A 16,595-nucleotide genomic window follows, 5' to 3' on the forward strand; every position below is an offset into this window, starting at 1 on the left:
TCGTTCCTCCGCAATCCTCACTTCACCGACTGTCTCTTCCTACTTATCACCTCTGTCGCACTTCCCTCCTCCAACCAATGTTGCGTCGCCCTCGCGGTCAGGTCTCCGAGAAAGACTCCTATGTACGTCCGTCAAAGGCGATCAAGGGCATAACTCGAAATGATAGGAGTATTTCAGTGGGATGGCTGACTTTTACCTAGCGTCGTCAGGGAAACACAAACAAAGGGAGAGCTTCCTCTATCGATGTAACATTTGGAACTCATGGTCGATCTCTTGGGAACGAAATTTGGTAATTTCATTTATATTCGTAAATCCTTCGGTTTATCCTCTTCTCTATCAAGTAAGATTTGATCGTAACGTTTGCATGTATCTTGAAAAAATGACCAAGTACTGTATTTTTATTCTACAACGATTTCGTAATTGCATTGCTATCGTGTATTAAAGCATAGGATCGATACACCTAACTTCTTAGGAGAGTTCGTACCACGCGATCTGAAATACCAACTTAGTTAACAATCAATGTTAAGTCGCAGATAAGATATAAGGTACACCTAATACCACAGACCAAGTATAGGATAGACGGTGTTCCGACTCTTGTTCGGAATGTGTGACTTTTTCGTCCTAGTTCTTCTGGCGGCCGCTAGATGGGCGCTCCGGGAGAAAAGGCTGTGGGGGTTTCGTGTTTGTGTTGTGGTATGCCTGTTTGCGCGCGACTTTATAATTTATCGAATGAATGAAGAATGAATGAAGTTTGTTATTAATGTTTATAATTAATTGTTCTTCTGTTTATTAGTTGCTAAGGTTTTTGTTACATTTTCTGTATTAATTCATTAAAATATTCTGTTCCCCGACCTAACGGACGTGTCCCTAAATTCCTCGATTAGTTACGTAGTCTATCTAATCGGATATCCCCCAGAAGAGAATATACATCAATAAGTCGAGGCCGTGTCGTGTCGGATACCTAAATACACGGGATACACGAGGGTGAACCGTGAACGGCTCCAAACGGAGGAAGCACACTGGGAAACGAGAGCTGTGCCCGCGTGGATTCTACTTATGTTCTCCAGTCTTTCGCACGTGACCAGGAACATGGCTGCTAAGGTGCAACACTTCGATCCGCCGAGCTCGGCAAGCTCCGAAAGGTGAGCGACACCACATTGCCGATCTCTCGTCCTCGAATAAACTATGAAATTTCTGCGATCCAGCGATGACGGGGAAGTCTGTTCGGACGAGCGTGAGATATTCATCGCCGACGAGATGTGCGACGATGCTGAACATTACAGACGGTCCGATATCGCGACACCTACGCCGCAATCTCCGCGACCACCTTCCACTGGTAAGACAGTCAGCTAATTTATTAATTCCACCGACCTTCCCCGTTTAATTTGATAATCTTCTCGACTATATTGTTAGTGACATCGTCCTGCAGCGAAAATCTCGGCATTCCATCCGCATCTTGATAGTCACATAGATTGTATGCTAATTATTTACAGAGCCAGAGACTTGGAGTACTTGCATTTGGCAAAGAAGACATACGTGGTACTCAGAAATAGAAACCTTGTGTAATTTAAAGAAGACAATCAAGACTTCCAAAAGTACCCATTCCATATTGCCTCTGTCCTCTCTTACTGTTCCTCGCGTACATAAACAGTCGTATTCGTAGAATGTAGTAATCTTTCCCCTTTATCTTCCTCTTGCCTGTTGAGTTACGTAACGTAGTCTTTACAAGCGAGACGATACGCAAAATAGATTAAAGAAGGAGATATTTAATCGTACAACAGGTTCTCAAAGATCGCCGAAATCGAGGAGGCAGCGCACTACCAGTTTGTCGCAATCTAGTAAAAAGACCTCGGCGGAGTCCATCCTTAGAAGTAAAACTAGAACGATATACACAGCTGGTAGACCACCATGGTACAATTCAGCGGGGCAGCAAGTCGAGCCTTTTGTAATAGGTTGGTAATGTGTGTATTTGGTTGTTTTAAGACGGTAAGAGGGTATTCGTTATTATTAATCACTCCGTTTCAGGGATCTGTGGCGGCAGCGCATCCGGAAAGACTACAGTCGCGACAAAGATCATAGAATCCTTGGATGTACCATGGGTAACTCTCCTCAGCATGGACTCGTTTTACAAAGTATGGGGAACTGGTATTTCTAATTAGATCGGTTGTATCCATTGATATTAAAAATAGACCAATGGCAGTGCGAATAACTTCTGGCACAGGTGTTGAACGAAAACCAGCATGAAATGGCAGCTCGCAATGAATACAACTTTGATCACCCTGATGCTTTTGACTTTGAGCTACTGAAAACCACAGTGCAACGTTTAAAGGAAGGTAGAATGGTGGAAGTTCCTATTTATAATTTTGTAACCCATCGCAGGGAAAGTAGAACTGTAAGTTGACGTTCACGAACGTATTTGACAAGTGTTAGAAATGTATCTCGCGTGTACTGTTGCTCTCCTTGTTCCACAGAAAACAATGTACGGCGCCAACGTCATTATATTCGAGGGAATATTCAGTTTCTACAACGTCGACGTTTTGAAGGTAAGCCGACGTACTGTCAGGAAAGCAGAACGAGTGGTGTGATCACAGACGCACTAAGGTACGAAAGCGAAAGCACAAATTACCACTGATCTGCTTCCTTCGATTGGTCAAGATGTGCGACATGAAGGTGTTCGTTGATACCGACGCTGACGTGAGGCTCGCGCGACGATTACGTAGAGACATATCGCAAAGGGGAAGAGGCTTGGAAGGTGTCCTAAAGCAGTACAGTACAATGGTGCAACCCGCTTTTTACTATTATATAGCGCCGTTAATGGTTCACGCGGATATTATTGTGCCACGTGGCGGGGAGAACGAGGTGGCGATAGAACTTATAGTGCAGCATGTACATACGCAGCTTCAGTTGGTAAGATAAACTGTTCCCAAAATATTGATCGCACGCGTCGCAGTTTACTTATTATCGTTTCTTATTTTAGAGAGGTTTCAAACTCAGGGAGAAATTAGCTCACTCGTATATTGGTCAGCCATTGCCATCTTCTCTCTACCTGCTCCCAGACACACCGCAGATAAAAGGTCTACACACATTTATAAGAAACAAGGAAACATGCAGAGACGAATTTATATTCTATTCGAAACGTTTGATACGTCTGGTTATCGAGTACGCGCTGTCCCTTTTGCCTTTCGAGGTAAGCGCGAGCGAATTTGTATTAAGTTCGTATATCATCGTTTACATTAATTGGCATGTGCTCGCAGGATGTAACAGTAGAAACGCCCCAAGGAGTATTGCACCAGGGAAAACGCGGGGCCACAGATAAGATATGTGGCGTTTCCATTTTGCGCGCTGGTGAGACCATGGAGCAAGCGGTTAGGGATGTATGTAAGGATATTAGAATAGGGAAGATACTTATCCAAACGAATCAACAAACTGGAGAGCCAGAGGTAACTCCATCGCTCCTGTAGTCTATTCTCTTCGTCGGAAGCATAATGTAAACGAGTTGTATATGTATGTTGTAGCTTTACTACCTCCGATTGCCAAAGGATATCAAAGACTATAGGGTGATACTGATGGACGCGACAGTGGCAACGGGTGCCGCTGCTATCATGGCTATTAGAGTGTTATTGGATCACGACGTTGCCGAGGAGAACGTGTTACTCGTGTCTTTGCTGATGGCAGAGTCCGGTGTGCACTCGATCGCCTACGCGTTTCCACGAGTTAAAATCGTCACGTCCGCCTTAGATCCTGTGATAAACGAGAAGTTCTACGTGTTACCCGGTATCGGTAACTTCGGCGACCGTTACTTCGGAACCGAGCCGTCTTCGATCGAGAATTAACGCAGCTACGGAGCATCTCAGTCTCGAATTTACACGGTTATTTAACCTGTTGTTATAATTGAAATATAGTAATCTCATATACCTTTAATAAAATTTTTGCTACACTCGCGAGCGTGTGTAACATTCGTGTAGCTCGATTATCTACGTCCACAAATTCGATAATCGAGCTTACTTAATTATGCGTTAAAGCGGCGTTGTGTTGACGTTACCGCCAACCTCGCCCCTTTCGGCGGCGGCGGAAGCAGCAGCAGCAGAAACGGCATTACTGCGTAATTGCCTGTAGCCTCGAGCACTCGCCCGACGGGAACGACGCCAAGAATCCAAGTTCCCTGTACTTGCGCCGTTCGGTTGTCCCAGGAGATACGTGATCAGCTTGTCGAGAGCGGCCAAATCTTCGCTCGTGCTACCAGAGTTCCCTAAACCCTCCGGTGGGCGACTGTCTGATACAGCCTCCCCAGTGTGCCCGGTATTCGTAACGTTGCTAGCAATGCCAGTCGGGTGGAGGCCCAGTTTTGGTGTGAACTGCGTAACATGTATATGAATTACTTGTATCGTTTCAGGTGCTTGAGCTATTGTAAAAATTATCACTGATTCCAGGCATTGTAAAACGTTTTGTATACCTCCTCTGGACCATGCTGGCCGTAGCTCAATCTTTGCACCTTACGGAATGTCTCGTCGTTTATGGCCTCGCGTACAGCTTCATTCAGCGTTTGCTCCAACGCCCTTTGCTTTGGTTTGCTCAGCCCGTCGTAATAACTTGGAATATGATTCTCGTTATTTATATTATTTGTGAAAGTTGTATTATAACTACACAGGGTATTCCCGGAATTTCGTCACTGAATTGGTACTGTGCTTCGACGAGAAGAAGTCTGGGAGAAACTCTAGGGTCCGCATAGTATATCCCTATTGGCCGCCGCGACGACGTCGATGAGAATACAAAGTATGGAAATGCGAGCTAAGTAGCCCTTTGCCCCTTATACCTTTCAACCGACTTCTTCTGAAGAACGTAGCTTCGATCCCTCGAATGTTACTTTTTTCAGAACAAAGTCCCACGCGAAATTTTTGTGGTCTTGAATGAATTCTTATTTCGTATTTTCTATTATGTTTCGATCGCTTAATTCCAGGATACCCTGTAGAATGATTACATAAAAAACGTTTCAGTCACCTCGAGTCTATAGAGCTGTTATCTCGTGAGATATTCTTATCACGAACCAGGCGAATGTCGTGCTCCCAGAAACGACGCAATTCCGGCGTGGATGTGTACGGCGCGGCCACTTCTTTAATCTGAAAGGAAACTGTGCTTGGTAATCTGACGAGAGACGTATTTTAATGGTTCCCAGGGGAGGAATAGAAGCATTATAGAGACTGAACAGATGTCAATCTGGCATTAGAGGTACTATTAATACAGTCGGTTGTGAGATGTTGCGCGGTCTCTGAAATTATCGTGAAAATTGCATAGCACGATTTCTGTAATCTCGCGAGGCCATCTCTCGAATTTGTCGGTCTCGGTTAACTATTCCGACCTTTCTTACCTTTAAAACGATTATCGCCGTGATAAAGATACACATCACGTTGATGAAGGTCAAGCACGCGCTGATTATACCGTTACAGAAGAATTCGACCGGTAGGTAATCTGTGTAAATGTAGACGTACGAGGTGTTGTAGTCTGTGTACGATTCGCCTTTCATGTGAGGCATTTTGATCGGTCGATAGATCAGCCATATGCACCCGAGCGCCCAGAATAAACCCTGCAGAAATAAATAACGTGGATTATCGCAATTGAATCAACTCTTTTCTATTAATCAGTTTCAGAGGGAGAGAGGAACTTCGATACCAAACGCTCTTCCCATTTCCTGCCCGTAAACGATTCGAATGACCCGGAGAAACACATTTCAATTTCCATTAGAAGTGATCGATAAACAGAATTTATGGAATCCCATTCATCAATTTCCTGCAATTAACTGGCTAGTTCTTACTCACGCAATTTACCACTGGAGGTAGCAATGAAGCTGATATGGCGACTCCAATTAAGGGTCCGTTGCTTCCTTGTAGCAAAGCCACGGCTACTCCAGTGCCAGACGGAAGGGCCCATAACACCCCCATCCAAAGGGACCTATAGTTCCCTCTGGGAGGAAAGAAACTTTTGTTTTATCAGATCTTCGCTATCGAATTTTTCCCGGCGGTGGTTCTGCGTGGAGGAAACCGTACCGTACCTGCCTTTCATTTCATCGGTCGGCCAATCGTTGTAACCCCAAGGCATCTCGGTTGTGCCCAAAATCAGACCAAATATGAAACCGAAGAGGATGGAGACGAATATGCCGAGCAGTAAGCTCTTCAAGCCAACAGATTGGAGCTTCCTGTCGGCTATGATAGTGCCGAAGGTCAACGACATTACGGGGCCCTTAAAAGTAATCAAAGAAATGTGTACGATGAACGGAAAGTGGGATAATTAAGTCATATTGTGTCGAGTGTTACCATTAATGGAGACACCAACATAGCGGCGACAACGTTAGTTGCACTGTTCTCGATGAGACCCAATGCTGCAAGGCAGCTACAGAAAATTATAATAAACAATTCTATAGATACGGTACATCAGAAGAGATTCTAAGTGTTCAAGATGGCAGTGATTATGAGGAAAATATTCAGAATCCCGATTTCCACTACTCAACAAGCTTAAGTTCTCTGGGCGAAAATCACTTCTGTCGTTAAATAACAAAAAATTAATATTCATAATAGAAAGCAGTAAGAAAAAATAAAACATATTGGCAGTAGATGGGTATGTATTTTTTAAAACTCAAAAAATCAATAAAAAAGAACAACGTAAGCGCAGAATCACAGAATACATTAAAAGAGTTTTAAAAACAAATTATAAGTTTCTTCTTTAAAAAGTTTCACTATTTGTTGGTTTTTATGGACTTTAATTTTCTAATTCTATTGTAATTACAGTGATCACATTTCGAGCAAGCGTAGGAAAATAATTCTTACTCTGCTGTCAGTACCAGCGCTACGTAATCGAACGTGAGATCACCCCCGCTGCGAACCCCATCAACTACCTGCTTCACCGTCAATTTCGAGCGTATCGATTCCACGAACTCCTTCCAAGCGTTCTTCCTCTCCTCCGATTCTTTTTGCCTGAAAGAGAATTGCAGTCTTACACGATTCTTCTGGCGAGTATCGTCTTAAATAATTTTCTTCCTAATGGAAACCTTCGTGCTAAATCGTCCTTAATAGCCGCGGCTCCGAAACTCCCCAGGCCGCTGTACGTGCACTGGGTCGGGATCACGCTGAAAATTATTTAACAGCAAATGAAGGGATTCTGAAAGTTACACGCGGTTCATTGGAAATTACATCGGGATGCATCACCTCACTATGGAGTTCATTTTTACACCGATTCCCATTTCCGTCAAACAGTGTAAGCAATTTTCGCACGGCTCCCCAGCGGGCACCGGAAATATCACCTGACCATCGAACAGAATCAAATGAAGCGTAACGGGAAACAGAAGCGGCGAGTTTAATCTCTTACCTCGTAGTACATGTTCTCCTTGTCTTTGCACCAAACCACGTGCTCCACCTTAAGCTTCTTCAACAGCTCGTGCAAGACCTTTCGCGATTGAGAGAAGGAGACATAAGATGCAGATTAGACCACCTTCGTCGGGTCAAGAAATACCGCATTGAAAAAAAGTGAATTCGACACTTGGAACTAAATTCCCAAAGATGCGAACATTTCTTGACCTGGCCAAGGTGGTCTATCCTCAGTAACTCAGTGAATTATAAAGCGCTACAATACAAATAAAGATGTCCTATTGCACTAACAAGGAACACTATTCAATTGACGATGGAATTGCGCAGATTTTTTTATATAGATCGAAAGTATATGTCACAAAGGTCAGAAAAATGTAAACTGAAGATGCTCCCAAAAGCTGGCCTGACCTTGAAAAATCGACAAAGGTGGAACCGGGGAAAGAAGAAAAATGAGGGAAAGAGAATGACAAATCCGTGTGTTCAAATTCAATTATCTCTATTATATAAAAATACATTATAGTAAATGTAGATAGTAATTAGAAAAAAATTAATGATAATAAATGATAATACTAATGAAATCACAACAGTGGGTAATATTAACCATTACATTTATGACAATCTTGTCGACAAGAAGGTTTAAAAAAGTGATTGAAGCAATAATAAATTTCACAATGTCTGCAACGAACGAACACTGTTTCTTTCATACCTTGATCAACGAGACAGTCCAAACATGTCACTGACATCATTAGTATTATCATTCATTATCATTAATTTTTTCTAATTATTATCTATCATTAATGAATTATCATTCATTTACTATAATGTACTTTCATATAATAGAGATATTTAAATTTGAACACACAGATTTGTCATTCCCTTTCCCTCATTTTTCTTTTTTCCCCTGTTCCACCTTTGTTGATTTTTCAAGGTCAGACCAGCTGTTGGGAGCATTTTTAATTTACATTTTTGTGACCTTTGTGACATGTACTTTCGATCTATATAAAGAAATCTGCGTGATTCCATCATCAATTGAATAGTGTTCCTTGTAAGTTTCGGAACTACTTAGAGCGCCTCTTTATCTCTGAAATCATGATACCGTTTCCATAGACACGAAAACAGGGGTTGTGGCGCGCAGACCAGAAGTCCGGCGTCCTCGAGGACGAGGTTGCAGCTTCCCATCCAAGTGATCGCAAACGTCGGCATCCTCTAGTTCATTGTCGTCGTCCAAGGTCAAAAGTTGAGTCCTACTCCTAGTTTCCTTGAGGCGCAGGTCCACCTTCGAAGTCGCTACCGATTTGCCAGGCTTCTCGCTCTTGGCCCGCTTCACGGGAACACCGAAGATCAGCTCGTGCTCGTAGCTCAGGGTAGGTATACACACTAAGAACACGACGCCGCCTGGCATTCTTATTCATGTGAAAAAAGATTGCTCGGTCTGCGCCACTGTTATCTTGCCACGTTTTCGCGATCGTCTGCCTCTTTGCGATTTCACCCAGCCCATACCGAACTAGACGGTCGAGGCATCAGTTCCATTAACGAATTGCTAATCACTTTATTGCTTCGCCTCTAATTAGCCGGACGTCCACATCGAGCCAGTCGGAGCTTAAGTGTCTTGCGCGATCCTCCTGGAGATCTTAATTTTATTCCTTCTTTAAATTTCCATTGCTAAAGTGCTGCGGCATCTTTTGTATTAAGCACGAGGGGCAGAAGGGGTTTGATATTAACGTTGGTAATTAATTTCTAGGGATCTGGCTGTGCTGTGGCTGTGGCTGTTGTCGAATCAGGAGTGGAGGAGGACAATCGTGCTGTCTCTGTGTCCATTAAGGGGGTAGACACGGGTAATGCAGCGCGCTGTATACCGACACAATCTGGCCCGAAACATGGGTTCGGGATTTTTCGTTTTTCGTCCTTATATGAGCAGATTTGGGGCTGGGCGAGGTCTCATTCGAAAGAGGAAGGTTCAATGCGGAGCGCTCTGCTCATGGTTCAACGAGATTGTGTTGATATGTAATAATATCAGTGTCCAAAGTAAAGCAAAAGTCGACAAAATATACCCGCAGAATCCAAGCATTTTTAGGTCACTAAAAGAGTTTTGTGACTCAAACGGTGAGCAGAGCGCTCCGCATTGAATCTTCTTCTTTCGAATGAGACCTCTCCCAGGCCAAAATCTGCTCATATAAAAACGAAAAACGAAAAATCGTGACTACATTCCCAAATCAGAGTTCCGCCATATTGGCGATAATACATAGCAAGTCACGTGACAAATTTAGTTGAGGTAGTAGATACGAGATGGCGCCTTCTCGGGAGGACTGCCAACGTAGATTCATAGCAAAACTGAAGCGATAGCTGTCGATAGCTTCACCGTCGAAAGAGATGGCACAAAGTAACGTCTCCGGAGAGCAAATCAAAGAGCGAGAAGTGGCGTAGATATTTCGAGACAGTGACTGTTTAACGAAGAGACGCAGAATTTTCGAACGCCTCTTGAAAGGCCTGCGCCTCTTATTTGTAACTTTAAGGCAAATGATTAGGTTTTTTCAGTTTCTTTAATTCCTATGATGTTTTGCTGTACGTATAAACATTGAAGATCGCATAAAACACTTATTTCATGAAGCAATTCGACGTATAAGTTACTCTGACACGGAAAAACGACGAAAAAATCGGTTTTTAATTTTTTTAACTGCGGCGCACCGAATTGAAAAATCTGAAAAAAATTCAGGACAATAGTAACAATCATACGTACTTACAGTAAAAATATAATTATAGTGCCAAGCCTGCTTCGATACACAATCGGCATTTTTCAGCATTTTTTGGCGTTTTTTATTTTTCACGGCTTGGTTTTTCAATTTAAAAATCTGAAAAAAATTCAGGACAATAGTAACAATCATACGTACTTACAGTAAAAATATAATTATAGTGCCAAGCCTGCTTCGATACACAATCGGCATTTTTCAGCATTTTTTGGCGTTTTTTATTTTTCACGGCTTGGTTTTTCAATTTAAAAATCTGAAAAAAATTCAGGACAATAGTAACAATCATACGTACTTACAGTAAAAATATAATTATAGTGCCAAGCCTGCTTCGATACACAATCGGCATTTTTCAGCATTTTTTGGCGTTTTTTATTTTTCACAGCTTGGTTTTTCAATTTAAAAATCTCAAAAAAATTCAGGACAATAGTAACAATCATACGTACTTACAGTAAAAATATAATTATAGTGCCAAGCCTGCTTCGATACACAATCGGCATTTTTCAGCATTTTTTGGCGTTTTTTATTTTTCACGGCTTGGTTTTTCAATTTAAAAATCTGAAAAAAATTCAGGACAATAGTAACAATCATACGTACTTACAGTAAAAATATAATTATAGTGCCAAGCCTGCTTCGATACACAATCGGCATTTTTCAGCATTTTTTGGCGTTTTTTATTTTTCACAGCTTGGTTTTTCAATTTAAAAATCTCAAAAAAATTCAGGACAATAGTAACAATCATACGTACTTACAGTAAAAATATAATTGTAGTGTCAAGCCTGCTTCGATACACAATCGGCATTTTTCAGCATTTTTTGGCGTTTTTTATTTTTCACAGCTTGGTTTTTCAATTTAAAAATCTCAAAAAAATTCAGGACAATAGTAACAATCATACGTACTTACAGTAAAAATATAATTATAGTGCCAAGCCTGCTTCGATACACAATCGGCATTTTTCAGCATTTTTTGGCGTTTTTTATTTTTCACGGCTTGGTTTTTCAATTTAAAAATCTGAAACAATTCTCTAATATGTGCCCCGATAACAGAAATGTCTCTGATTTTTTTCAAAATTTTTCATCCCCTAGTATAGGAGAAATTCAACAAAAACCTGATTTCCTATTTTTGCCCTTTACTACCGTCCTGGTGGAGATACGAAGTTGAAAATTGCCACAAATGTTTCTCTTTTAATAAGCTTTCGAATGATTCATCGTGAGTCGAATTCGGTTCAAGGACACATGAAATAAAGGGGAATTGTCTTAAATTAGGAAGATAATTATATTCTTTATATGTTTTGCCTGAAATTAGTTGTATTTTCTATAATAGACAAATATATTTGTTGTATTTTCTATAATAGACAAATCAGATTGCTAAAAATATTTTCTTCTTGTTACAGATTAACCTTGGGAACATTTCTCGGTAGACAGGATTGAGGAACTTTAAGTGAGACAAATGATGGAAAGCTGATAGTGATTTTCTACATAAAATGAAGAGAAATTATATATTTTATACTTAATAATAATACAATATTAATCAGCATTCATTTCTACATACTTATATTAATTTATTGTAACACTGTAAAAGCCTTTTCTGCAAATAAAGTGGGAAAAACTTGAAAAGAACTGTATTATTATTTAGAAATACCTTTTACATATTCCTATCCAAATTCCAAACCTTTGCAGCTTTGATTCGCAACTTTAAAGGTGACGCCTTTGAAACTGAAATTCAGAATACCTCTTTTCGCTTCATGTTCTCCTGATACCTGGGCCAAAATCTGGCAAAAATTTTCAGAATGCACAAAATTGGGCTTTGTAACAGGAGAACATGATGTCAAAAGAGGTGGCACTAAGTAATGTCTCCGGAGAGCGAATCGAAGGCGCAGAACTATTCGAAGCAGAAGTTTCGCTGAAATTCAGAATACCTCTTTTCGCTTCATGTTCTCCTGATACCTGGGCCAAAATCTGGCAAAAATTTTCAGAATGCACAAAATTGGGCTTTGTAACAGGAGAACATGATGTCAAAAGAGGTGGCACTAAGTAATGTCTCCGGAGAGCGAATCGAAGGCGCAGAACTATTCGAAGCAGAAGTTTCGCTGAAATTCAGAATACCTCTTTTCACTTCATGTTCTCCTGATACCTGGGCCAAAATCTGGCAAAAATTTTCAGAATGCACAAAATTGGGCTTTGTAACAGGAGAACATGATGTCAAAAGAGGTGGCACTAAGTAATGTCTCCGGAGAGAGAATCGAGGATGCCTTCGCAGCTGAAATTCAGAATACCTCTTTTCGCTTCATGTTCTCCTGATACATATTGGCCAAAACCTGGCATAAATTATCAGAACGCACAAAATTTGGGCTTCGTAACAGGATAACATGACTTCGAAGAAGGTGGCGCAAAGTAATGTCTCCGGAAAGCGAATCGAAGACGCAGAACTATTCGAAGCAGAAGTTTCGCTGAAATTTAGGATACCTCTTTTCGCTTCATGTTCTCCTGATACCTGGGCCAAAATCTGGCAAAAATTTTCAGAATGCACAAAATTGGGCTTTGTAACAGGAGAACATGATGTCGAAAGAGGTGGCACTAAGTAATGTCTCCGGAGAGAGAATCGAGGATGCCTTCGCAGCTGAAATTCAGAATACCTCTTTTCGCTTCATGTTCTCCTGATACATATTGGCCAAAACCTGGCATAAATTATCAGAACGCACAAAATTTGGGCTTCGTAACAGGATAACATGACTTCGAAGAAGGTGGCGCAAAGTAATGTCTCCGGAAAGCGAATCGAAGACGCAGAACTATTCGAAGCAGAAGTTTCGCTGAAATTTAGGATACCTCTTTTCGCTTCATGTTCTCCTGATACCTGGGCCAAAATCTGGCAAAAATTTTCAGAATGCACAAAATTGGGCTTTGTAACAGGAGAACATGATGTCGAAAGAGGTGGCACTAAGTAATGTCTCCGGAGAGAGAATCGAGGATGCCTTCGCAGCTGAAATTCAGAATACCTCTTTTCGCTTCATGTTCTCCTGATACATATTGGCCAAAACCTGGCATAAATTATCAGAACGCACAAAATTTGGGCTTCGTAACAGGATAACATGACTTCGAAGAAGGTGGCGCAAAGTAATGTCTCCGGAAAGCGAATCGAAGACGCAGAACTATTCGAAGCAGAAGTTTCGCTGAAATTTAGGATACCTCTTTTCGCTTCATGTTCTCCTGATACCTGGGCCAAAATCTGGCAAAAATTTTCAGAATGCACAAAATTGGGCTTTGTAACAGGAGAACATGATGTCGAAAGAGGTGGCACTAAGTAATGTCTCCGGAGAGAGAATCGAGGATGCCTTCGCAGCTGAAATTCAGAATACCTCTTTTCGCTTCATGTTCTCCTGATACATATTGGCCAAAACCTGGCATAAATTATCAGAACGCACAAAATTTGGGCTTCGTAACAGGATAACATGACTTCGAAGAAGGTGGCGCAAAGTAATGTCTCCGGAAAGCGAATCGAAGACGCAGAACTATTCGAAGCAGAAGTTTCGCTGAAATTTAGGATACCTCTTTTCGCTTCATGTTCTTCTGATACCTGGGCCAAAATCTGGCAAAAATTTTCAGAATGCACAAAATTGGGCTTTGTAACAGGAGAACATGATGTCGAAAGAGGTGGCACTAAGTAATGTCTCCGGAGAGAGAATCGAGGATGCCTTCGCAGCTGAAATTCAGAATACCTCTTTTCGCTTCATGTTCTCCTGATACATATTGGCCAAAACCTGGCATAAATTATCAGAACGCACAAAATTTGGGCTTCGTAACAGGATAACATGACTTCGAAGAAGGTGGCGCAAAGTAATGTCTCCGGAAAGCGAATCGAAGACGCAGAACTATTCGAAGCAGAAGTTTCGCTGAAATTTAGGATACCTCTTTTCGCTTCATGTTCTCCTGATACCTGGGCCAAAATCTGGCAAAAATTTTCAGAATGCACAAAATTGGGCTTTGTAACAGGAGAACATGATGTTGAAAGAGGTGGCACTAAGTAATGTCTCCGGAGAGAGAATCGAGGATGCCTTCGCAGCTGAAATTCAGAATACCTCTTTTCGCTTCATGTTCTCCTGATACCTGGGCCAAAATCTGGCAAAAATTTTCAGAATGCACAAAATTGGGCTTTGTAACAGGAGAACATGATGTCAAAAGAGGTGGCACTAAGTAATGTCTCCGGAGAGAGAATCGAGGATGCCTTCGCAGCTGAAATTCAGAATACCTCTTTTCGCTTCATGTTCTCCTGATACCTGGGCCAAAATCTGGCAAAAATTTTCAGAATGCACAAAATTGGGCTTTGTAACAGGAGAACATGATGTCAAAAGAGGTGGCACTAAGTAATGTCTCCAGAAAGCGAATCGAAGACGCAGAACTATTCGAAGCAGAAGTTTCGCTGAAATTTAGGATACCTCTTTTCGCTTCATGTTCTCCTGATACCTGAGCCAAAATCTGGCAAAAATTTTCAGAATGCACAAAATTGGGCTTTGTAACAGGAGAACATGATGTCGAAAGAGGTGGCACTAAGTAATGTCTCCGGAGAGAGAATCGAGGATGCCTTCGCAGCTGAAATTCAGAATACCTCTTTTCGCTTCATGTTCTCCTGATACATATTGGCCAAAACCTGGCATAAATTATCAGAACGCACAAAATTTGGGCTTCGTAACAGGATAACATGACTTCGAAGAAGGTGGCGCAAAGTAATGTCTCCGGAAAGCGAATCGAAGACGCAGAACTATTCGAAGCAGAAGTTTCGCTGAAATTTAGAATACCTCTTTTCGCTTCATGTTCTCCTGATACCTGGGCCAAAATCTGGCAAAAATTTTCAGAATGCACAAAATTGGGCTTTGTAACAGGAGAACATGATGTCGAAAGAGGTGGCACTAAGTAATGTCTCCGGAGAGAGAATCGAGGATGCCTTCGCAGCTGAAATTCAGAATACCTCTTTTCGCTTCATGTTCTCCTGATACCTGGGCCAAAATCTGGCAAAAATTTTCAGAATGCACAAAATTGGGCTTTGTAACAGGAGAACATGATGTCAAAAGAGGTGGCGCAAAGTAATGTCTCCGGAAAGCGAATCGAAGACGCAGAACTATTCGAAGCAGAAGTTTCGCTGAAATTTAGGATACCTCTTTTCGCTTCATGTTCTCCTGATACCTGGGCCAAAATCTGGCAAAAATTTTCAGAATGCACAAAATTGGGCTTTGTAACAGGAGAACATGATGTCGAAAGAGGTGGCACTAAGTAATGTCTCCGGAGAGAGAATCGAGGATGCCTTCGCAGCTGAAATTCAGAATACCTCTTTTCGCTTCATGTTCTCCTGATACATATTGGCCAAAACCTGGCATAAATTATCAGAACGCACAAAATTTGGGCTTCGTAACAGGATAACATGACTTCGAAGAAGGTGGCGCAAAGTAATGTCTCCGGAAAGCGATTCGAAGACGCAGAACTATTCGAAGCAGAAGTTTCGCTGAAATTTAGGATACCTCTTTTCGCTTCATGTTCTCCTGATACCTGGGCCAAAATCTGGCAAAAATTTTCAGAATGCACAAAATTGGGCTTTGTAACAGGAGAACATGCCGTCGAAAGAGGTGGCACTAAGTAACGTCTTCGGAGAGAGAGTCGAGGATGCCTTCGCAGCTGAAATTCAGAATACCTCTTTTCGCTTCATGTTCTCCTGATACCTGGGCCAAAATCTGGCAAAAATTTTCAGAATGCATAAAATTGGGCTTTGTAACAGGAGAACATGATGTCGAAAGAGGTGGCACTAAGTAACGTCTTCGGAGAGAGAATCGAGGATGCCTTCGCAGCTGAAATTCAGAATACCTCTTTTCGCTTCATGTTCTCCTGATACCTGGGCCAAAATCTGGCAAAAATTTTCAGAATGCACAAAATTGGGCTTTGTAACAGGAGAACATGCCGTCGAAAGAGGTGGCACTAAGTAACGTCTTCGGAGAGAGAATCGAGGATGCCTTCGAAGCTGAAATTCAGAATACCTCTTTTCGCTTCATGTTCTCCTGATACCTGGGCCAAAATCTGGCGAAAATTTTCAGATATCTCTAAAATCAGGCTTCGTAACAGGATAACATGACGTGGAAAGAGGTAGCGCAAAGTAATGTCTCTGAAGAGAAGTAGAAGCCTTGAACGAATGTCGATAGAGTTGGAGAGTAGTGAATGGGATATTTAAAGTAGTGCTTTAATGCGAAGATTTTTAAAACCACTCTGCGTGGAAGGATCTTTTAGGTGTTCTTTTTAGCATATCTTTTATATGTGATTTGGAATAGGAAGGAGTAAGTAGTGCTCGTTAAATAAAAAAACTCTTTTACCACTTAACTGCAATTTATTCAAATAAGTGAAATGCAATACAATGAAATGTTGCAAGTGTAACTGGGTTAGGTCTGGGTTAGGGGAGGGTTAGGGGTATCCGTTAGAGATTTCTCCACGAAAAAAAAAAAAAAAAAAGGTCTAGGTGA

At 41.5% G+C, this 16,595-nt stretch overlaps 2 protein-coding genes and 1 long non-coding RNA gene across 3 annotated transcripts; 2 read left to right on the forward strand and 1 right to left on the reverse strand.

Moving 5' to 3' along the window:
- The first annotated feature begins 980 nt into the window (after window positions 1-980).
- Window positions 981-3,914, forward strand: LOC143377453 (uridine-cytidine kinase-like 1). Its single transcript, XM_076828685.1, has 10 exons — window positions 981-1,142; window positions 1,206-1,336; window positions 1,782-1,952; window positions 2,026-2,132; window positions 2,222-2,392; window positions 2,472-2,543; window positions 2,656-2,907; window positions 2,978-3,187; window positions 3,255-3,440; window positions 3,516-3,914. The coding sequence occupies exons 1-10, from the start codon at window positions 1,057-1,059 to the stop codon at window positions 3,831-3,833; spliced, it is 1,704 nt and encodes a 567-aa protein (XP_076684800.1). The 5' UTR covers window positions 981-1,056; the 3' UTR covers window positions 3,834-3,914.
- Window positions 3,218-9,068, reverse strand: LOC143377454 (uncharacterized). Its single transcript, XM_076828686.1, has 12 exons — window positions 8,452-9,068; window positions 7,357-7,434; window positions 7,197-7,291; window positions 7,040-7,117; window positions 6,819-6,965; window positions 6,309-6,384; window positions 6,047-6,234; window positions 5,814-5,958; window positions 5,366-5,581; window positions 4,999-5,117; window positions 4,454-4,589; window positions 3,218-4,355 (listed from the first exon to the last, which is right to left on the reverse strand). Exons 1-12 carry the CDS (start codon window positions 8,755-8,757, stop codon window positions 4,017-4,019), a joined length of 1,923 nt encoding a protein of 640 aa, XP_076684801.1. The 5' UTR covers window positions 8,758-9,068; the 3' UTR covers window positions 3,218-4,016.
- LOC143377455 (uncharacterized) lies at window positions 8,585-11,809 on the forward strand. Its single transcript, XR_013087342.1, has 3 exons — window positions 8,585-8,719; window positions 9,097-9,190; window positions 11,493-11,809. It is a non-coding gene; the product is annotated as an uncharacterized LOC143377455 (long non-coding RNA).
- The last annotated feature ends 4,786 nt before the right edge of the window (window positions 11,810-16,595 follow it).

Source organism: Andrena cerasifolii, chromosome 16, assembly GCF_050908995.1.
Source record: "Andrena cerasifolii isolate SP2316 chromosome 16, iyAndCera1_principal, whole genome shotgun sequence".
Classification (NCBI taxonomy): domain Eukaryota; kingdom Metazoa; phylum Arthropoda; class Insecta; order Hymenoptera; family Andrenidae; genus Andrena; species Andrena cerasifolii.

Excerpts from the sequence above, each read along its gene's own strand:
- LOC143377454 (XM_076828686.1), bottom strand. The coding sequence starts at position 8,757 with ATGCCAGGCGGCGTCGTGTTCTTAGTGTGTATACCTACCCTGAGCTAC. Across the intron at positions 6,966-7,039 it reads AAGGACGATTTAGCACGAAG|GCAAAAAGAATCGGAGGAGA; the intron begins GTTTCCATTAGG and ends ATTCTCTTTCAG. Across the intron at positions 6,385-6,818 it reads GCGCTGGTACTGACAGCAGA|CTGCCTTGCAGCATTGGGTC; the intron begins GTAAGAATTATT and ends AATTTTCTGTAG.
- LOC143377453 (XM_076828685.1), top strand. The coding sequence starts at position 1,057 with ATGTTCTCCAGTCTTTCGCACGTGACCAGGAACATGGCTGCTAAGGTG. Across the intron at positions 2,544-2,655 it reads ACAACGTCGACGTTTTGAAG|ATGTGCGACATGAAGGTGTT; the intron begins GTAAGCCGACGT and ends CGATTGGTCAAG. Across the intron at positions 3,441-3,515 it reads AACAAACTGGAGAGCCAGAG|CTTTACTACCTCCGATTGCC; the intron begins GTAACTCCATCG and ends TGTATGTTGTAG.